Source organism: Podarcis erhardii (assembly GCF_964252035.2).
Source record: "Podarcis erhardii genome assembly, chromosome: 5".
Lineage (NCBI taxonomy): Eukaryota > Metazoa > Chordata > Lepidosauria > Squamata > Lacertidae > Podarcis > Podarcis erhardii.
In genome coordinates this window covers 31,716,572-31,739,635 of record NC_138509.1, presented here as the reverse complement: position 1 = coordinate 31,739,635, position 23,064 = coordinate 31,716,572, and the positions used below count along the sequence as shown (strand labels likewise).

Sequence of the window (23,064 nt, the reverse complement as noted above, 5' to 3'; positions counted from 1 at the left end):
TTTTTTACCTGTGGTGATGAAGAATTACGTAATAGAGAAAAATAAACAAACCAGCCTGCATTCATGCTCTATTAAGGATCTTTTCAAAATCTGATGTTATTCAATAGAGCCCAAGACTACTTCTTACTTTTGAGTAAATCCCCACTTTGCTCAATGGGACTTTCTGCCCAAGACCCGCGCACAAGAGCAGACACACTGAAATTAATGAACCTTGCTAAAGAAATTAATCTCAGTGGGTCTGTTCTGAGAGAAAACATGGCTGACTACAATCCTAAATTGCTGTTCTCAAGTAAACACAAATATGACAGACACACAGGAGCTGGCTGTTGTTTACAATATGTGCAAAACTGAGCCACCAAAGGATGCCAGCATTCAGAGGTGCCAACTTGAGTACAATTGGGGGGGGGGGCTAGGTAAGCCCCACCCTACATAATCACGCAGAAGATGTGGCATATGCACACCATTTGAATGGCAATGCCCAGCAACTTTTGGGGGGCGACTCGACCCCCTCAAATATTTGGGGGGAGGGCTCTGAAGGGCCCTCAGCCCCTAGGACTTTGCTCCTATGCCTGAATTCATCCAGCAGTTGTGCGCAGTATCAAAAAATGTAAACGAGATCTTCGGTTTTCTTTTTTGGTTTATTGATTTTCAGTTACAGAAGCATTTGACACATTCACGGAGAGCAAAGATACGATCAACAACAGGTTGGAGTACAGAGCCATCACAAAACAAAAAAGGGGAAAATATAACAGAAGCAATCGCAGATCCTCGTTCCAGCAGGGCTTGCCCGTGGCTCCAGAGCACGAGGCCAACTTCGCCTTCCTGCCCCCGGCGCGGCCTGGGAGGCGAAGAAAACAGCCCGAGCGGAGCCCGGCCCTCTCGCTCCGACGCCAGGCGTTGTGTTTACACGGGAGGAAAGCCCGCTAAGGCTTTTTTGCACGCCCAAGCAACCGCTCCGTCCGCTAACACGCCGCTCCTGCCTGAAGCAGCCAGCGCGGCCCTCCCACCCGGCCACTCCTCCTCCGCCGCCGCCGCGTGTCCCCGCCTCCCCTGGCGGCCCCCTCGTTTCCTGCTGCTGGCGGAGGCCGAGGGAGAAGGTGGCGGTGGAGGCGGTGGACAAGAAGCGCCCCGCAGCCGGAGCGAGCCTCGTCCGCGGAAGCGCAGCAGCGCCGCCGCCCCCACCACCTCCTCCTCCCGCTTTCCTTCCGTGTGTGTGTGTGTGTGCATTTGCTCCACCGCCGCCCCCTTCCTCCTCCTCCTCCTCCGCTTCCCTTTGCAGCCCCTTCGCGTCCCTTCCTCCCCGCAGCCCGGGACAATAGAAGCAAGGGAGATGTCCTCCTCCGGCGGCGGCGGCGGCCACCAGCACAGCCAGAGCCGCGCCATTCCCACCCGGACGGTGCTCATCAACGACTCCTCGCAGCTACCTCATGACTATTGCACCACGCCCGGGGGGACGCTGTTCTCCACCACGCCCGGAGGTAACATCAGCGCAGGAATAATAATCAGCCTCATCATCTTGATGCACACGGGCCTTGGCCGAGAGCTGTCCGTTGTGCATTTGCTCGCGGGCATTGCAAAAGGGGGCGCGGGCGCCCTATAGGTCGGGGTGGAGGGAGGAAGAAAAGGAGACGTCGCAGGGGCGCCAGCGAGCATGGCCAGCCAGGCTTTTAAAAGGGGGGCGAGGCCGTCAATCATAAATGTAGCGGCGGGGTGGGCGTGTAATTTTCTCTCTCTCTCTCCCCCCCCCCTTAATAAGATTAGGGAGGAAGTTGGGAAGCTAAGTCGCTGAGTCTCCAGGCCATATGCTGGAAGCCCCCTTCGGTGGGCCTTGCTCTGCCCGGGTCTGCAGGGCGCCCGCAAGAAAGACGCGTGTTGGCGCGCGCCCCGACGCAGGGCGGCGAGGTGGTTCTCTTTCCCCCTCGTTGCTCGAAAGGGGAAGCTGCTTTCGTGTACAAAGCATGGTGGGGAAGGGGGAGTTTGCCCCCGGAGCTACCGGGGAGGCTCTTCTCTCTCTCCCTGTCTCCCCGCCCCTCTCCCCGTCGCTAGTTTGCCGTGCCGCTTTCCTGGGCCGACCCGGGTCTAGCTAGGCCGCGCTCCCGGGGCGCGGGGCTGCTGGCGGCGAGTTATTTGTAAACAAGGCCCAGGAGCCTCGAGGAAAAAGCCCGTGACGGTTGCACAATAGCAGGGGAGGAGCGCCGAGGCGGGCGGGGGATTTCTCCGACAGCTGCAGCCCCTGCAGGGAGACGGAGCGCCGGCTCCGCCGAGGGGTCGCCAGCCTCCCAAGACAGGGGGAGATCGAGGGATCCCGACCAAAAGAAAGGATAACCCTTTTGCAGAGCTAGCGGGGATACGGATTGTGCCAGCCACGTTTTGCACAAGCCGCCTCTGTTCAGGCCTGTCCCTGGGAATTCAGCCTGCTGCTGCTTTCCTGAATGACTTTGTTTTAAAATTTAAAAGGCTCGGGCGCCAGAGCCCCTTGCGATCTTGTATGTTTTAAGAGGCATAAAGGGTCACTCCTGCGTGGCCCTATAGTAAAATAAACTCCTTTGCTCCACCCTGAATAATTTACAAATGCTGTATTCTGTGGCGTTTTACATGCATTGAATACTGTACTGGCAGAACGAAGGTATGAAGGCAAGGCAAGCAAGATTCCTCATTTTACTGGTTGAGAGCTGGTTTGAGATTATGTACAGAACAGAGCAGGGTTTCTCTCACTCCCCTCCCCCCCGCCCCTAGCTGGGTAGGCATTGCACTTTTCCTGGTTCACAGCCCAAAGCTCATTGCTGAAAAATGTGGAAGTAGGTCCTGCATTCTGAGCTGTTTCTTTCTGAAAGACAAGACGAAAACAATGTCTAGGGCTTGGAATCTGCTGCTTCTCTGTAGCCTAGACATTAGGACTTGGCCTGAAGCTTAGTTTAGTTTCCAGCCACTTAAAAAGGCAGGCATTAGCAGCTTTGTCCACCTTTCTTTTCATTATATATGCTTGAAATGCTGAATTGCAAATTATGGTGGCATGTGGCTTTCATGGCATTACAATCATTGCAGCTAACAAAGTTGGATCTGGACCTCAAAAGCAGGTGACACAATAAATCTTTCAAGTCCTTAAGCCTTAAAGTTTAAGGTGTCAAAATGTTCTTCATAAACTAAATGGTGACACTGTGCCAAATCCATACCATTGTTCTCTTCCCAATTTATCCTTCATGCCTGCCTTTGGCTGCTATTCATGTCATGCACACATGCTACTTTGATTTGTGCATACATAGGCATTATAGATTGTGGGCCCCCTAAACCCTAGAAATTGAAAAATGGTAGGATTTTGATGATTCGGGATGTGAAGGGAGAAACGGAAACTGCAGAGGAATTCCTGGGCTAGTCTATGCAAAACTACCTGGCCAATCTAGGGCCATTAAGAAACCATTGAAGGCCATTAGCAATGCAAGACAACTGTCCTTCTCCCCCTTGCCCTGAGGTGTGAACAGAGACAGGGGTTTGGAAGGTTGCCAGGGTAACTGTGTGTTTGGGATGTCAGGAAAAGGGAGTCTTGGTAGCAAGGGGTTCTGGGAAGGAGAAGGAGGAAGAGAGATTGGAATCCATCTTTGGGCAGGCTGGCTGCAAAGCTGACAGGGAGAGATGTCTTGCACTCCAGGACTGCACTTCTCTGGTGTACAAGCCTCTCTTGAAATGACTGTGCAGTGAGATCTGTACTCCCTCCATGCAGAATGAAGGTGAATAAACCATCTTTCTTAAAGCTACAACAGTCCATTATGTCTCAATTCTCCAAAGGAACACAGACCCTGGGAGAGTGCCTGGAACCCCATGGGCTTTTGCCACCAATTGGCAGAGAAAGGGGGAGGCACCCAACTTTTATAACACAGAATTGCAGCCTTTCCTGCTACCCACTTTGGTGAGTCCTGGCAGGCTTGTAGGTTTAAAAAAGGTGCTTAATTTTACCTTTGCATGCAGCTAAAATTGTGCCTCTTTGGAACGGGGCTACCTGTGAACCTTCAGAAGGCCACCTTAAGGAGTTGCAGCTTTCCTTTTTTCAATAGTAGATTTCCCTCATGAACTCATTGCTTCCTGTGTATTCTGCTTTTCCTCTTTTAATCTAATCATTCCAAATTACTCATGATTTTGGGCAGTACTCATCTGTTTCTTTGACACATGGTAATTTGCTGTCCTGTGTGTCTGCGGAGGCTGCCTGCTGAATGAAGGTAATAAGAAGGGGTGTTATGCATATAACAGTGGTGGGAACCTCATCTCAACCCCCTTCACAGCAGCCTTCTAGAAGCCACATTCCTCTGGTTGGCAAGGCCAGAGGCAGCGGCGTAGCGTGGGTTGTCAGCACCCGGGGCAAGGCAAGTAATTTGCGCCCCCTAACCCGGGGCAAGGCAAGTAATTTGCGCCCCTAACCCCTTACCTGCCACCGCTGCCAGCTTCTTCTTGCTGCTGCCTGGGCTGGTCGGGTGTGGTTCTCTCCCGCGCTCAGCGCTGCGCTGGGCGGCCGCTACACTGTCCCTCCCCCAGATAGTCCCTCCCTCGCTCTCTCTCCGCTCCGCTCCGCACCGCAACGCACACCTGGCACCCTCCCCCTCCACAGTGGGCGGCGACCCGGCAGCTCGGATCGGATTCGCACAGCCAACACTGCAGTGAGAGAGAGTGAGTGAGCCAGGTAGGGGCAAAGAGCAGTGAGTGCGAGCGCGCCCCCCCCATGTTGCGCCCGGGGCGGCTGGCCCCCCTGCACCCCCCACGCTACGCCACTGGCCAGAGGTGAAAGTGGGTGGAGCAAATAATGTAAATTTTACCACTGTACTAGTTTCAACATGCACTCATCCTTCCCCCACAAATCGTTGCTCCAGGCAAGCAAGAAGCATTATCAGAACTCAAGGGCACATTCCTGCAAGGCAAAAATGAGGGTGCCAAGTGGGGGTTGCTATGAGGAGAGCCCCAGAAGCTAAGTAGAGAGGCGTAGGGGGCTACATCTGCGCTCCTGACCTGAGGTTTCCCATCCCTGGCATAGAAAGTTTCAGGTTGCAATTATTTTATTCTGTTTTGATCCAAATTTGCTGTGATTGGGGATTTAACTAATTAAAATCAGTGACACGTTCATACACTTCCCTAAAATAGCCTTTAATATTCTACACTTGGAACATAATGTCCTCCAGTGATTAATTCAGTTATAATGGTAAGATTTTATTTGTGCACAGGTAGAGCTCATGCAGATCAAGGGAGATCATATATAACATTACTGTTCTCTAAAACAGGTTTGGGGAACTTCTGTCCCTCTAGATGTTGCTGAACCACAACTCCCATCATACCTGGCCATTGGCCATGCTGGCTGGGGTTGATGGGAGTTGTAGTTCAAAACATCTGGAGCGAACTGAGTTGGGTAAGGCTGCACTAGATTCTAGTGTTGGTTTGGAGGATTTCTGTAAGAAAAATTGGGCTAGGTTTTCCTTGCTCTGTTCCAGCAAGATAACTTGCATTCTTGAGTAAAAGTGCATACTTGGGATCACTTGTCTATAAAGACGTAAGAAATCCATAGAAATACAATATCTTGCTTTATCATTTTAAAATTCTTTACTGGACATTCTTTACCTTTTTTTTTTTTTAAGGTAAGCCATGCTAAACTGGTTGACCTACCCCCATCTTACTGAATCTGCCTAGGTCATTCCTAAACTGAAATAATCATGAAAAAGGACAGAGCCTGCAGATGAAGCTGGCCTGACTGCAATTTGGTTTTGAAAACAATGTTAGGTGCATGGTACTATGATTCTACGATCTCCAAACATTCATATTTTCATTCTTGGAACCCGGGGGCCTTGTTTTGCTAGGCCACTTCTACTGTTCCAGGAATTGGAGCAAAATAGCAAGCATCAGAAACTGAATATTACTCCTGAGTGTAGCTGTAGATGTGTAAAGGAGAAGGAACTTAGAAGGACAAAGTATCAGCTTGCTTCTTAGGAGTGCCAGCAGTCATGAGGAACTGAGAAGGGGCAAAAAACACAGAAATTTAGCAACGTTTGGATTGGTTCCCCAGCTTATACAGAGTTTCTTCTGTTTTGTTAGAAGACAAATTCCATGCTCATTCTGAATTTGTTTTGTTTCGTTTGAAAGCACTGAGTGTGCCTTACTACCTGCCATGGACACTGGAACATTGCCCAGGTCAACAACGGGGGAGGGGGGTGAGGATTAGATGGGTTCCAGGAGCAAAGAGACATGAATGTTCAAGTATTAACACTTCTGCTGAAACCTGCCTTGAAAAGCAACCTCTCAGCAGGCCTCTTAGGAGCCTTGTGGGCTGAAAACTTCGAACCCACAGTGTATGTGTCCGTCCCCCCCCCCCCCCCAATTCAGGCAAGTCGCCTGCTTATTTTCCAAGAACTGAAGAATATTGCCACTAGATAATCACAATCGTAATACAGTGGTGCCCCGCAAGACGAACGCCTCGCAAGACGGAAAATCCGCTAGACAAAAGGGTTTTCCGTTTTGGAGGCGCTTCGCAAAACGAATTTCCCTATGGGCTTGCTTCGCAAGACGAAAATGTCTTGCAAGTTCCTGCTGGGTTTTTCCCCTTTCCCTAAGCCCTAAGCCGCTTATCAGCTGATCCGCTGATAGGCTGCTTATCAGCTAAACCGCTAATAGCGCTAATCCACTAAGCTGTCAATGGGCTTGCTTTGCAAGACGAAAAAAACCGCTATACGAAGAGCCTCATGGAACGGATTAATTTCGTCTTGCGAGGCACCACTGTAAAAAATCAATATAAACCATTAGGGTTTTCCAATAGCATTTCTAGCTTTGTGCTTTGGAGAGGCAATGACTGTTCCTTGTGCCAGTACAGTGGTACCTCGGGTTACATATGCTTCAGGTTACAGACTCCGCTAACCCAGAAATAGTGCTTCAGGATGAGAACAGAAATCGTGCTCCGGCGGTGCAGCAGCAGCAGGAGGCCCATTAGCTAAAGTGGTGCTTCAGGTTAAGAACAGTTTCAGGTTAAGTACGGACCTCCGGAACGAATTAAGTACTTAACCCGAGGTACCACTGTAGTTTCTTCTCTCCCCTATTCCCCATATGTAGCTGCTAAGAAGACCTTTAATTTATAATCACTACAGGCAATCCTTGCTCAGTGACAATAGGCCTCACCACCCTGTTTTCAAGTTCAAGGGAGAAAGTAGTCTTCAGGCTCATTATTCCCTCTGGATTAAAGCTGCAAAACACAAGATACGTGTGCAAATACTTCTTAGTTTCAGACTGCTGCGTTGCTTGAGGCTGTCAAGATCAAGGGCCCAGAGTTCCGAGACTGTTCAGGCGCAGAGATAAACTGATAAGCTAGCACATAAAAATAAACTTTGTGTGCATGTTTGGGGTGAGAGGTAGGCTACAGTATCAGAATGGTTCTTGTTGACCTCAGTTCCCCTGAGCTTGTAGTCTTGTGTTTGTTCTGTTGTTCAAACACGAAGAGGGGCTTTTCTTTTGGTACAGGATACAAAGTATTTTTGTTGCCAAGTAGCCCGCCCATGGGTGAGACATTTGAAATGAACAATGAAAACGGGGGCAAAATTGCATTATGCTGCTTTTTTGGGATCTCGGTTTGGGATGGTGGAATAAGTGAGCTGGCAGATTTGGCTAGGAAAACCCTTACATTGCAATGCAGCATTGCAAACGAGTTGTTCATCTCTCTCCCAGTATTATTGCTTATCTTGGACCACAGTGGGGTAGGATATTTTACCCCTGTACTTTATTTTACTTATTCAAAGCTACAGTTTACACATACTGTGTATATCAAGTTTGAGTTTCATAAAGCCACCACACTGGGGGGGGGGGGAGTTTATGGAGTATAACTTCAGTTCATTTATGGGGAGAATTTAACAGCTTCTTTTTCAATAATATTTCCAAGTGATCAGCTATTCTAATACGTGCTTCTAACCCTCAGCTTGCACCTCTTAGTTTCAAATGCCTTTGCTTACTTTCCTTTTTGTATCTGTATTTTAATGAGGTTAATGACCAGAAAAATGACTATGAAACTCGCCCTCGTTCCTCAGTGTCAACCACAGCATCTGCTGGTTGTAATGCTGTCAGCAGAGAACATAACAGAACCCACAGAGCTGCCTATTAGCCGGCCCTTCTCCTTCCAGTAGACTTTTTGTACAAGTTATGTGTCTAAATTCCATCACTTGCAGTGCCTTCACATATAATGATGACTGTTATGCAGATGTTAAGCTACTACTTGAACTCAGTGGTACCTTTCCCAAGATAAATGTGATCGAAGTGTTGGATTGCAAGACTGAGCTGGCTCAGCTAGCAACTTTGGAAGGGAATACCTTTCGGCAACAGAATAGACATCTTCATGGAAGTTACTGGAAGGCTGATACCGTATTTTTCGTCCCATAGGACGCTCCGTCCCATAGGACACACCTAATTTTTGGGGGAGGAAATAAATGAATTTCCCCCCCTTTATTTCCCCCCCAAAACCAGGTCGGGGAACAGCAGGATGGCGGCGCTGCGCCTCCCCGCTGTCCCCCGAGCTTGTGGGGCTGGCCGATGTCTGCGCGGGGTGCTCTTCTTCAGGGCATTCTGCGCGCCGGGCGGCAGGCTGCTATCCGCAGCGTGGGGAGGCCTGCGGGAACTCCCGCGGGCTCCCCAGGCTTGCTGATAGCTTCCTGAAGCCTGGAGAGCGAGACGCGGGTGGCGCTGTGGGTTAAACCACAGAGCCTAGGACTTGCCAATCAGAAGATTGGCTGTTCGAATCCCCGCAACGGGGTGAGCTCCCGTTGCTTGGTCCCTGCTCCTGCAAACCTAGCAGTTCGAAAGCACGTCAAAGTGCAAGTAGATAAATAGGTACCGCTCCGGCGGGAAGGTAAATGGCGTTTCCGTGCACTGCTCTGGTTCGTCAGAAGCAGCTTAGTCATGCTGGCCACACGACCTGGAAGCTGTACGCTGGCTCCCTCAGCCAATAAAGTGAGATGAGCGCCGCAACCTCAGAGTTGGCCACGACTGGACCTAATGGTCAGGGGTCCCTTTACCTTTACCTTTACCCCTTCTTCAGCAGAGAAACCTCTGAGCTCAAGTCCAGCAATTGGAACAAAATGTATAAATTGCATAATTTTTCTTGTAATTCTTTATACTTGCTGTGCTTTTCCTCTTGCAGAAATGGGGAGTTTGGGGTTCTGATTTATTGTAAGCTGGTTTTAGAATAAATACTGCAGAGTAAAAAAAAATATGGGAGAGCTGCAGAAAAAAGGCTACCAAGCAGAGAGAATAGGTTCCTGGGAATGTGCTAAATGTCGACAGCAACAGGTGGTTGCTGGAAACCTCAAGTGCCTTCTTTCTAGGTTCTTAAACTGAAACGACTTACACGTTTCCAGTATTTTCTCCTCTTAAAAAGCTGTTAGGATTTTGTGCGTGTTATTTTAATCTTGTAAATAGGTCCGCAAAAGTTGCTATCCCTCAAGCCTTGATCCTGTGTACCTTTTAAATACCCACCTTTAGTCAGTTTTGTAGCATTTGTGGCCTGAAGGAAAGGTTGGCAGTGCGAGGAACAATTCTTGTCTGGTTTACAAAAGTTTCCTTTGTTGTTCCTTTAGAAATATTGCTTACCTTTCACAGCTGATTTGGCCGAGTGGTTGTTTACAAGCCTGGGTTGTTCAGTTTCTGTATTACCTCTGCATCCTAGGAATGTGCACAAACGGTGCTGTTATAAGGGTTTCACTCTCCTAATCTTAGTGGAGCATGATTCATCGTAAGGGAGGAAGCAGTTGCTTACCTGTGTTGGGCCCAAGCCACAGTAAATGACACAGTTTGGTTGTTTGTAGTACTTCTGCAGCCACTCAAGCCATTTTGTTTACTGACTGCAAAAGGAAACTGGAGGCTCAGGTGTATAGCTCCACAAAAACAAAGCAACCCTAATGGGAGGGATGGTCAGATCACAGGAATTTAGCCAAATGATGAAGATGGGATTTAGGAAGTGTGACCAGATATTGAGAGTGGGTGGGTTGGAATAGAAGTGTGTTCCATGTGCTTCCCTGCCTCCCTGTTAAGTTTTTAAAAGTCTCCTCCTGTTTCTGAAGTGTTCAGCCTTGCCTCACTTTTCTCCCTTTTGCATACAGAGATGGAATTAATTCCAGACTGGTGCCTCTAGGGTTTCATTCAAACCAAACAACCAGATAACTGCTGTTTAAACTATACAGTACTGCTGTTCGGATTACAGCTCTGCTCTTACTGTGAAATGAAGCAGAGTTCATAATATTGCCTTCCGAAAGGAGCTCTGTGGTGACAGAGAAGAACAGCTTGTTTGGTTGGCCACGAGCATTTCCTGTAAATATACAGTCACCAGAGTTTTGTTGTTATGTGACATGTTGTCAGAGACAGTGTTAGAAACTGGGATAGAAAAGCTAGGAGCCAAATGGCTTCCGGGACCTGGGTTGTGGGTGCCAAAACAGAATGTTTGGTCGCCACTTTGGGGGAGGGGGGATGTCGGCAGTACTATTTATTCTTTTGATAAGCATGAATTAATACGTAATTGGCATAGCATAGCATAGCATAGCACTGTAGAGTTGGAAGGGACCCTGAGGATCATCTAGATTCACATGACACATTGTTATTATCACATTTTTAGCAGACATGGTTAATGCATGTTTAATTTGGTGTTTACAATGAAAATATTGGTACCATACCTCGGTTTTCAAAACACTCTACTCTTTATTGTTAAACTCCTTAGTATATTATCTATCTTTGAGTGTCAACCAGATGCAAAAAATAGCAGCTAGACTTTTTGAATTGCTCACAAATGGAGCAAAATGCGTCTGGCACCCTGCTAATTTCAAACCCTGGTCAGAGACACAAACTTCTCTGTTTTCTCCTTGTATTCATAGAATTGTAGAGTTGGAAGGGACCCTGAGGATCATCTAGTCCAACTGCCTGCAATGCAGTAATATTCAGCTGTCCTATTTGGGGAACGAACCTGCGACCTTTGTGCTATCAGCACCATGCTCTAACCAACTAAGCTAGCCAGGCATCTCAGATTAGAACATGAACCCTGCTGGATTTGAGACCAAAGTCTATTGAGTCCAGCGTGCTGTTTCTCTCAGTGGTCGATGTCTGAAACTATCAAGAAACCACAGGCAGGGCATTAAAGCATGTCTCTTCCCCTGTTGTGTTGCCCTCGGCACCTGGTATTCCAAGGCACATTGCCTCCCAGCATCCCTTCCTGTTGAACTGATGTGAAAACCACATGCACCTTTAACAGGACTGCAGGGAAGCAGCATGAGGAGTCCCCATCTATATCTACATGCTACACGTGTAGTCAGATGTGTCATCTTTAGAATATATAGATGAGAAAACTGGTTTTCATCTCTCCTAGGAAATTGACATCCATGCATCATAGTCAGTGAATGCTGTTTCTTTAAAAAGAAAATAAAGAGCCATACCCACTCAGCGTGAAAATGGCAGTCTATTGATTCTACTTGCAGTACAGTTCTGAGTCTGTCCACTCAGATTTAAGCCCTAGTTCGTTCAATGGTAGGGTTCCCATATTTCAAAAAGTAAAAACTAGGCTAGCCCGAAAGTTGTTGAGCTTTCTTTAGATGAACCCCTGAGTTGTTTTACAATAAACATGATTTTTCGATTGAAATGCCTAAGATCTAGAACAAAGCACTACCTTTCGGAAATCCCCTCACCCCGACGTCAATTCTGGATGTATGGCAGCCCTATTCATTGGGATTTATTCCCTTGTAAATAAGTTTATTATTTGCAGCAAATTAATTAGCAAACTGATGAGCTTACCATAGATTCCGGCATATAAGACGACTTTTTAACCCTGGAAAATTCTCTAAAAAGTCGGGGGTCGTCTTATACCCCGGGTATGGGTTCGCTGGGCAGCGACAGTGGGCGGCAGGCTCTGCACCAGGAGGAAGCTGCTCAGCGATGCCAAGCCGGCTTAGCATCGCTGGGCAGCTTCACCAGGCAGCTTCCTCCCAGCGCGGAGCCCGCTACCCAGCGAAGCTGCCGTGTATAAGACTGGGCAGCTGCCAATTTGGGGGGTCGTCTTATACACCCAGTTGCCTAATATGCAGGAATCTATGGTATATAAACACTTGGGCCTTACTTGAGTTATTATATGAGTATTGTTTGTAACCTCATCTATTGGAAAATGATTCTGATAGGCCAATTATCTTCTTCCTCCGCCCCCAGGTACCCGAATCATCTATGACCGCAAGTTTCTGTTAGATCGCCGGAATTCTCCCATGGCTCAGACTCCTCCTTGCCACCTTCCAAATATCCCAGGAGTTACCAGCCCTGGTACAATGACTGAGGATTCCAAAGTGGAAGTAAACAATCTGAACAATCATGACGGGAAGCCTATAATTGGTAAGAGCATGGCTGGAAGGAAGGCACATTTTGTTGTATAACTTTTCCATGATCGACTATTAGGGTTTCGTAAAGTTTTGCTTCAAAATCATGTCATTTCTTTCCTCACTGCAGCTTATATCTTTTTATTTCAAAGTTGTGGGATATAGTGCTTTACTTTGTCTTTAAGGAGCCTCTGCGTATGGAGCGCGGACTCAGTGAACTGTTACACTGATCTTGTGTGGGTTGCTTGTATGCTGAATTATTGCCCTTAGGCTATTAAAAACTCTGTAAAAGCACCAGTTGATTGACAAACAGGAAACTGCCTCCTGTTCTATCATAGCTATTTAACACTGGTGAATTACTGGAAGATTGTCTTGGATTTTGGCAAGTCCAGACGTATGAGGTTGCAGGTCACACAATCGCCACTTCCTGACACGATCTCCACCTCCCCACACCCGTGTGGTTTTGATAACATAACTTGCTCACATAGACTAACTGGAGCATGAAATATCCATTAGGAGAGCTAGATTTCAAGCCATCCTTTAGGACTATTGGCTGCAAGCATATATTTAGGCTAAATGGGAGTTGGACAGCAAACCTATAGTGGGGGAAATGAGGCCAGTGGCATCTGGCATTCATTTTAATATATGATTTGACTGGTCCCAAACATGAGTTATTGGTATTTGTATTTAAATAGGGTAATAAATCTGTGGATTTTGTGATGTACAGGCATGTGATCATCAGAAAGATAGTGATCAAGTTCACTCCAGAAACATAAATATAGAGCATGCTATATGTATGCACTGTATACCGTATTTTCCCATGTATAAGACGCCCCCTATTTTGGGGGAGTCAGTTTCAGAAAATGGGGGGAGATGGCACAGAGTTGTTGAGCTTTTTTTGGGGGGGGGATTGACGAATATTGCTCACCCACACGTGTTGCTAAATCCGCCTCTTGTCTGCCCCCTTGCCGGCAGAAACTACCAATCATCTGCACACTTGCCGCAGCATCAGTCAATCAACAGCACCCATTGACATAGCAACCAGTAACATGCACAATAGTTGCTGACAGCCATGGCAGGAACCAATCAAACGCTCACCCTATGCACTACCCATGTATAAGACGACCCCTATTTTAAGCATGATTTTTACATGAAAAAAAAGTTGTCTTATACACGGAAAAGTACAGTATATACTTAAAGTTATGCCCCCTGCTTCAGTGATGATAACAATAATTAACACAAAATCAGATCAAACAAATCGGTAAACAGCAGAAATCTAAAAATAGGACAGCAGAAACAAAGAATAAAAAGCAACTTGTCTGACTAGTCTTGGGAAATAGAAAGGTCTTCATTTGGCGCCTGGAAAAGGGATTGTCAAACTGCAGTGCTCCTGAAGTTGTTAGACTACAACTTCCATCATCCATGATCATTGGCTATGGTGGCTAGGGTTCATGGGATGGAAATTGGAGCCAAGGTAAAAAAGAAAAAGAAAAAAGGAGGGTTTGATCACCAATCACAAAAGAGAAACACACGTTATTTCAAGCAAAGGGGGAGGGGGGTAAAAGAATGTAAAGTGATATGTTTTTTTCTTTTGCAATGAATGAACTAAAACAAATAGTATTCCCCATCCCTGGGAGAAAAGCCTTGTAAAGTTAAGGCAAGAGGTGGTCAACTTTAGGCCTACCAAATGTTGTTGGACTACAACTCCCATCAGCCTCTGCCAGCATGGCCAGTGCTTAGTTGTGGTCCAGAAACGTCTGCAGGGCCACATTTTCCTCATTGCTGCATTATAATGAAGTAACACAATCTTGAGGATGTAGAATAAATTGCACCACTTCAGTATACAATAAGTATATACAGACTTGTATGGATTGTTGGGGTTTTTTTTGTATTTTTTGATTCTCATTCTCTCTCTCTCTCTCTCTCTCTCTCTCTGTGTCTCTCTCTCTCTCTCTCTCTCTCTCTCTCTCTCTCTCTGTGTGTGTGTGTGTGTGTGTGTGTAAATAAAGGTGACAAAATGTGGAGTTTTGCTCCACATTATGAGTTTTATACATGCATATATAAACACCAGCAGCTGCATACTCTATCTGGAAATGATTCCAGACCAATCCTTTCTGCTGTGCTGTTTTTCTACTTAGAAGGAATTTTGTTTTATTTTTTAATGCACTCGTGTGTGCACCCCCCCCCAACTACAATCTGAAGGAGCACACACCCCTGTCTCCTATATGTATTAATGAGGCCTGCCTCAAATGTCATGGAGGGCTGACGGAGAAACTCGCTGTGCCTCTTAGGAGGACACTTAAAATTGTACATGTGTGATGCTTCCTCAACCCACTCCATACTGACTTGTGTCCTCTTGTCCTTCAACCAGGTGATGATGCTCAGTTTGAGATGGACATCTGATCTTCCATGAGGGGCAACCATGGGGAGACAGCAACTCCTGATCACCTGTGCACATCTGATTTGGCCAACAGGATCAACAACTGAAGGATGGAAGAAGAAGAAGCTGTTTTCCACTGGAATCTTCACTTCAGCTTTTGAAGTGCCAAAGGATAAGAGGACTATTTACCCCACTCCCCTTGATTCCCATTAGCCATGCAATGCTTCACCCCTCCTCCTTTGCTCTCCCCCCCCCACACTTTTTGTTTTTAACCCTTTCATATCCCTGGTTTGTGACTGAATGGAAACCCATGATAAATTTATAGAGCTAAGGAGTGTCCCTTGGCTTCTCGCACTTTAGAGACAACTTATCAAATCATGCACACGCGAGAACTTGGCTTCCATCAGCATTTGGATAATTATTGCAAACAACAACAACACCACAAAAAAGGGGCCACGGAAGGGGTGGATATATGCTTGAAGGGACACAACACTGCCGTTGTTCTCCTCTCCTTTAACTGCTGTCAATTTAATCCCATTTGGTAACCTGTTTCTGTGTATCTTTCATTTGTGTGTGCAGTGCACTCACTCGGATTCTTCCGCTTCTCCTTACTAATTAGTATATCTCGGCACTTGGTGGGGTTCTGTCTTGTACAAGGGCTTTGCTGTGACGCCTTTCCAAATTAGAAGTTCCCGCTCTGTTCCGAAGAACAGGTGAGAAACCTAGAAAGAGCCACCACTCAAATCATGCATATTTCCTCCTAGTGCCTGCTAGAAACTCCCCAATTCAAAAACAAAAAAACAAAAAAAACTTCTCTCTTCAGCTTCCTAATTTGAACCCATCAGTGTTAAAGGAGAACCACATTTCGTTCTGACTTAATACCATACTTGATGGTCCTCTGGACTGTTTGTCTTCAAGTCTACTCTTCCCATTTTTGCTGCTGTTAACATCTGCCAGATTCTTTCCAAGTCTACTATTGTGCCAAAAGGATTCATTGAAACACCCTGGCTGTGCTTGACTAGAATAGGATTCGCAAGAGTCTAGTGCTCTTGCATAAGCTTGGGACACCCTAAGATTTACTTACTGGGCTGTTGGAATACGCCATTCTGATTTCGTGATGTGTGACTTGGGGTGGCAGGCAATCAAAAAGTTAGTAAGCCTATTGGAGCAAAACCACCCAGCTGTGATCCTGTTCACCCCTCTTCTTGCACATTTCCTGAATTCACACATTACTAAATCAGCTGGGTGAGCAAGGTACCCTTTAGTTGCTGATGGCCTCACTTAGTAATTCAATTCTTATGGGTGAACTGCTTGCCTGGGCTTGAAAGGGATAGAACTCATGGGAGTTATAAGGCAGTCAGGCTACCTTGTGAGAGTGGATGAGTTCATGCCTTGGTTGCGGTGCTAGCTGATAACTTGAACTGTGTAAAAATGCATCTCCCTAAGGCTGCAATATTTTGTCACGTTTAATTGGCTAGATCGATCCATTAAAACCCATTTTCTCGAGTAAAACAAACCTTTTTTAATCTGACTATTTTTAGTGTGAGTACCTAGCAGAACCTACATGCAGGCAGCCGAAGAAACATAACAGGAAGGAATGTTTTGAATATGATGCTGTTTATGACACATGGGGAGCATCATATGCCAGGTATGTTAAGTTTCCCTCCCTGCAAACAATTTTTATTAATACGCACAGTTGGTAGGTTGATTTACATCACACTCCTGTGCATGTTTACTTGGAAGTAAGTCGTGCTTGGAACACACAAAAAGCGTGTTCAAGCTGCTAAGGTTCCTTTGCTTAGATGTCAGCCTTCTCCCAGGTACCAAGCGGTTGATGGTTGCAGCGGTTCATATGGTATCAGCAGTGCTTTTTTTCTGGGGGGGGGGGCGCGCAGGGGAACGCATACCCCTAAACATTTTGTGAATCTAAGTTTGGCCTCATTGAGGGGCAGTATTTCAATACGAGTAGGAAAATGAGAGTACCCCTAAACATTTTTTTAAAGAAAAAAAGCACTGGGTATCAGTATGCCGTGGCGGCCTCTTTTTCCTGGGGCAGGATCTCATCCTGCTCTGGTAGTGTTTGCAATAGGGATGAATGGATCGTACGGTCCACAGTGGATGTCACAGTGTGAAGTGGCAATTTCCCCCAAAGGATTTCATTTGGTTGTAGCTTGGTAGTTGCAGCGCGGTACCCCAGCCTCAGGGAAAGTGGCAGCCACGCTATACTTGTAACTTCTGAATCGGTCCTGGGAGTTAAGCTGAACACAAATAGGGACATTGGTGACAGAGAAAACTTCCAACACATGAACTCATCCCTTGGAATACAATTCTGCCCCTAACATCTCTTCTGTAAATTGGCAAAGCTCTTTTCTCTTCTTGTGATTTAGAAGGGAGGGTCTAGTAACTTTTTCTTTTTCTTTTTGCCTGCACTAAAATGTGAATATAGGAGCAAAATTGCTTTCTAACTGTTGATCTCTCAGGAATAGGCTCTGCTTGCAGTGTTTCTGGGCAAGGCAACACTGCCCCTTAAAAGTGGTGGTGGTGCAAAAGTGAACCAAGCTGTGATAAGCAGAGGGGATGCTCTTTAGCCACGTTGCAAAACTTCCTGATTTTGCTTTGTTTTTGGTCAGGGTAGTTCTGAAGTGCACTATAAGTCCAGCCCAGAGTCAGGGCACAGTTGAATTTCCATCCTTCCTCTTGCCTAATTGCCAGCAGTTGTTTCTGGAACCTCGTCGGCTTTTCTGTTGATGAGGCAGAACAGAGAGCGTTTGCTCTTCAGTGCTGACAGTAGTGGAACTCGGATTTGTCTATGACCTAAGCCAATTTAGGCTGCAGTCGTAACCCCGTTTACCTGGGAGTAAGCCCTGTTGAATTCAGTAGGACTTAACTTCAGGGTTGACATTGTTAGGAATGTGCTGTGAATTGGTGAGATGGAGGAGAAGGGCTGTACTTCAGGTGTTGCTGGCAGCCACTTTCCTAATAGTATTTTTCAGAAACTCTCTTGGACTAAAGGAATGGCTTCAAACTTGCACACTCTCCCAAATCTCCAAGGGGTTATTACATACTATGAAAGACATTTGGTAGTACCATTCCTTCCACCTCATAACAGAAAGTTAGCATGAAATGCATCAGGGCTTTCTATGTGTCACAATCAGTTTAGTTGCTGCTGCTGCTGCTGTTGCCTCCATAATCTTTTGGACAAAGATAAGGAAAGAAAGAAAGACTATTTAACTAGTTCAGCGTAGGTGATCATATTTCTCTTTCTTGTTCTGCAGCAAGTTTCCAGCATGTCTCCAGGCAAGTCTCTTCGTGCCTCAATTCCCCACTTGTTAAGATGGGGACAATAGACTCCTACCTCACAGGGTTGTTGTGAGGATAAATTGGTAGATATTTGTAAGGCACTCCCCCCCCCCAAAAAAAAACAACCCCTGGCACGAGTGCCACAAAGAAATCAATAAATCTTACATTTATTTTAATACCCAGCCAGGTGGTTCAGTCGTGGCCATGAAAGAAGAAAGGTTGCTAGCATCTCCTGGATTATTTCCCTATGGCGAACAACTTAGTTTTTAAGAGAGCATCATTTTGATGGAAAGGTTGAAGGGCCAGCAACAGTTGCTCTGAGAGTTGAATGGGCTAAGGGCTCCTTGGTGCCTTTCCTCTGCAGATGCTATACCAGAGCTTTAACCCCCTTGTGCATTTCGGTTGCCCAGTCCCTTTTTGCCTGTGGCTTGGCCTGCCCAGGGGAGTGAGTAGCCAAGCTGCCCAAGGAGAGAACTCTTTCTGGGGAGATGGCAGAAAGCCCTTTGCCTGTGACTCTGCTCCATGCTGAAGAAAAGGGCTGAGATAACACAGCATAAGGATTGGGGGAGCTACATGAAAGGGCCTTGGGCTGCCAGCTGCGCCCATCACTTCTCTAGCATACAGCAGTGCTGAGCCGAGCCAACTGAACACTAAGCCTACACAGCAGCCTTTATAGTTCTGGCTGTCTAGTTTGAAGGAGGGGGGAGAGTCCTTTAAATGCCTGTGCAATTGCAGTTCTCTGTACAGTCTTCTTGCTGCATCCTGTGCTTCCAAGTGGTGCTCCGGTTTATGCAAGAGATCAGACCGATTCCCCATCAGGTTATAAGTTGTGTTGGCTGAACAATCACAAATACATATTCAGTGGCTTGCCATTTTAAGACGACAGAACACACAGGCACTCCGAACATGCCCTTTCCCATTACTATTAATCCTGATTCCAAGATACTAAGATGGAAAGTTGCACTTTTTTAAAAACAACAACAGTGCAGTTTTCTGCAACTGCACTGAGGAATGGTGTTTAACCCTCGGCAGTCACTTAAAATTATGTTTGCTGCTGGCTTTTATGCTGTAATGATGTTACTTGAAAGATTTCTACTTGATGGCTGAGTGAGTAAAAAGTTAACAAAAAAGAACCCGACAGCAAGTTAGTATATTTACCCCCACAAACTCAAAACTGCAATTTCTTATATTGTGTCTTCCTCACAATGTCACCACCAAAGCTATATGGTGGGTGTTTAGATTTCATTTTATCTTGCTTTTGAAAAGCATCTTTGGCTGGCTGAGACTCCCAAGTGCTGCTGTGACAACTCTGATCTATACCAGTCATTTTAGATTACCAGGGCTGCAATATTTAGTCTATCAATCTTTAGATTAACAGGGCTGCAATATTTAGTCTATCAAACATTTTGGTCAGCAGAAAAAAGGAACAGTAGATTGAAGAAATAAACTTTAATACAAGTACTTCTACAAATTGCAGTGAAAACATCCATTTTAGAGCTGCCCCTCCATTTGTGAGAGAAAATGGGTAATATATCTTTTAAGGCAATGTTACCCTTTATTTGGTATGGTTTTTTTTTTTAAAGCTATTGTATATGCAAATACATGCAGTTTTAATTAGTTACCTGACTAAAACTTAATCATCAGCTAAGATTTATTTAATCACTTGACATCCTTGTTGATCAGTCTGTATTAGCTTGTCTTTATTCACACCAGTAAGTGATGAGTCAGGGATGGCCAATGTCTGTATTCTGTGGCTGTTCTGGAGGCCAGAAATGTGCTTTGCCTCCCAAACTGTATGGCCAGGCAATCTTGCAGTAAAGGGACATCACAGTTGTGTCTGAGCCCAGACATTGTGTGCAAAAAGCCAAAGAGAGTTGTAGCATGAACCGTATCTCTTGCTTACCCCACTTGCAAACACCCCCCCACCCCATTAGTGCTGAAATTGTAGGATACTTTTTACTCTGCCTTTGATTAAAGTACATTAGGGCCACTAGCTAATACAGTATTGGAAGATTGGGAATTATGAAGCTACCCTGGAAGAAGGAATATAGCTGCCCTTATCGCCTAGTGTAGTAAGGAAGCAAATTGTGGCTTCAGACACTGCGACGTTATGAAGAGACATCTGATGTGGGGCAGGGGGAACCACCACTGAAAAAGAAACCCAATGACATGGCACAGTGGTATATGATTTGGGGGCATGTTGCCAGAAATACCTAGATAACATGCATTTTGGGTGTGCCTTCATTCTGAGATAACCGAGAACATGCACAAAACGCCATGCAAAAAAAAGGGGGGTAAATTTAGTGCATACATTGGCTGAAACCTGTGGTTGGAGTAGGCAGTTTTCTGCTTCAACTCGGCTTCTAAACTTCCAGCTTTCTGACATAACTGCCGCTGAAAGGAAAATGTGCCAGGAGGCCTGAGCCTCTACTATGCCTTATGTTTCCAATGCCCTTCCTTACCTATACAAAACAAGAATATTCAAGCTCCAACACCTGATTGTCCTTGTTTCTACGTTAAATCTTGCATCGTGAGTTTCTTGTTGCAGTAACAAGTCAGATCCCAGGTTTTCAAAGAGCACTTTTGTTGGCCCTTAGCTAAAATTGGACATTTGGGCTTGCTATACCTGTAAGAACCCTTACAGCCCTCAAGAATTGTCGCTTTAGTAAGCCTTTCGTTCTTACACCTTTGTATTTGGGAACCACCAGCTGGCTTTCGCAACCAAGGGTTTGGTGCAGATGAGTCTTGAGTGGAGTAGAAAGATTGGGAACCGAGTCAGTACTTCATTTTAAAGGGGGATGATTGTGATGGTCTGGAATCAGGAGTCTTATCAGGAATATGTAGTTACACTTTTGCTTAATTTCCCCCATGATAGGTATCCTGATAGGTAGCTCACCAACTCATACAGATCACCAGTTTTTGTGACATAGACTAGAATTGAAGATACTCAAGTACTCAACTTCTACTGTGACTTACTTCTGTTGTATTAGTAACACCTTTAGCATACTGAACTAACAGCAACATAATGGATGCTTAAATGTGGCCTTGGAATCTGTTCTGTGTTATGCTGGAGTACCACGTTTATTGACTTTGAACAGAAATCACATTTGGAAAAGTTGGCCAAATCAGTGGTGGAGTTCTTCGTACTGTCACCAAAGATCACTAGCACAGCGTTGTATCAAGTTGTACAAGTATTTCCACCAATGAAAAATGTTTCCAGACCCCAATTAAAAATCACAGTCACTATTACTTTAAGTGTCACATTCTATGGTATTTGGTTGTGTACATAGGATGTAAGTTGCCAGTGGGATTTACCATTGTAAATCAACTAAGGCACTGGAAGGGATGCTAGCTTCCTTAAGAGACCCATGGAAGGTTTGAGATTTCACATCAGTAGGCCATTTCTTGTCCTGGATCCCTTCAAGCGACCAGCACCAATTTCACACCGGGGAGTGACATTCTAATGTCAGCCTTGGGTTCCTGCTGTCCGCTGCCATTGTAGCCCTGATACTTCTCTTTGCAATTTCTGGTGCCTCTCAACCATTGATGATACTGTCCTTGAAATTTCAATAGATTGATTATATTCAGTATTTCACTTTGGGTCTCAGGACTGTGCTAAAACATTCTGGAGTAGTTTTCTAGTTGGGATATTTTGGCGTCAAAGATGAAGAGATGTTTCACTCTTTTTTTTTTTCATTTGTGCTAATTTTATTTCTCTCTAAATGTACTTGGCTGATTGATGTAGCAATGAGTTTTAACTCAGTTTTTCTTTCTCTCTTTGGGCTGGGAGAATAATTCCCTTCTGCATGTCCGTAATTGTTCATAATGGTAAAAGAGTTCATATAGGAAACCTTGATAGGCATTTTGAGAAGTAAACTTTGTTTATGCCCCTGTGACATTCTGTGAACTGAACTTGATTGCAACAGTTCATAAAATGGATTTACAGAAATTAGCTGCTCCTTATGTACATTCTGTGTGGCAATGATCTGCTTGCCTTTTTCTTTTATTTTTGTCTCCTTCATCCTGATGTTATGCTGCACGGAAAGCTTGAGAGGTTGAAAGATTGGCTTTTGATAGTCATCAGCAAAATTGGGTAACTGTGGAAAATTATAAATCTATTGTGTGGAGAAAGGGTGAGTGCAAAAATTAAATGTATATGTATGTGGGTGGATGCTTATAGACACACACAAATATATATAAATATATATAGATATATATATGAATTTTTAGAGAAATAAAGAACTGTGTTGATGCTTTTAATGCAGGGAGAAATTTTACTTAGGGCTGATCATAGGGAATATCTGGTTTAGCAGAGCATATATTTCACAAAACCAGCTTTACAACATCCAAGGATAATTTATCTTGATCCCAAAATGCAAATGCAGCAGGAACCAGGTATAAAAAGTATGTGTGTGAGTCAAATAAGATGTGGAAGATTTCATCAGCATCTTGGTCTGTGTTTACATCAAGAACACAACAGGACTTCCCTTCCTCCTCTTGCAATCTCCCTCTCTCATGTCAATCTGCATCTCTGCAGGATGGTAATCCAGTGTGCCTTTCTTCACCTTAGACAGGAGAAGAATTATTAACATTTGTGGGGCAGCTTGTTTTCTGGGTTTTTGTGGCCTCCTCGGGAAAAGTGTGGAGGCTGCTGCCAATAAAATTACTGAATGTCTCTGACACTTTTTTTTTTTTTTTAATTGGTTATACCTGTCTCCTTCCTATTTACTGAACACGTCCTTCCTCACCCTCCATATTCTGTCTTTGTCTAAATGTAATCCTGGTTTAAAAGAAAACAGAAGTCGTCTGAACAATCCTTGGGCTACTTCTGTACAAATCTGGTTTTTACTGAAACAGGTGTTTAGGGAAAACACTCTCACCAATGGTTGCTGTTACCATGAGATCAATAAAGATCTTGATTATATCAAGCTGCAGTGTTGCGTGTTTTTCCATATTGAATCAGTAAGAAAACGTGGGGTTGGGGATAGCAAAAGCCAGAGCCGAGCACATTTCTCCTTGAAGAAATAAAACTTGATA

At 45.3% G+C, this 23,064-nt stretch overlaps 1 protein-coding gene across 1 annotated transcript; it reads left to right on the top strand.

Annotated features, from left to right (window-relative positions):
- Window positions 1–536: 536 nt before the first annotated feature.
- EIF4EBP2 (eukaryotic translation initiation factor 4E binding protein 2) lies at window positions 537–22,955 on the top strand. The gene is made up of 3 exons (XM_081861937.1): window positions 537–1,478; window positions 12,187–12,363; window positions 14,719–22,955. The coding sequence occupies exons 1-3, from the start codon at window positions 566–568 to the stop codon at window positions 14,748–14,750; spliced, it is 1,122 nt and encodes a 373-aa protein (XP_081718063.1). The 5' UTR covers window positions 537–565; the 3' UTR covers window positions 14,751–22,955.
- The last annotated feature ends 109 nt before the right edge of the window (window positions 22,956–23,064 follow it).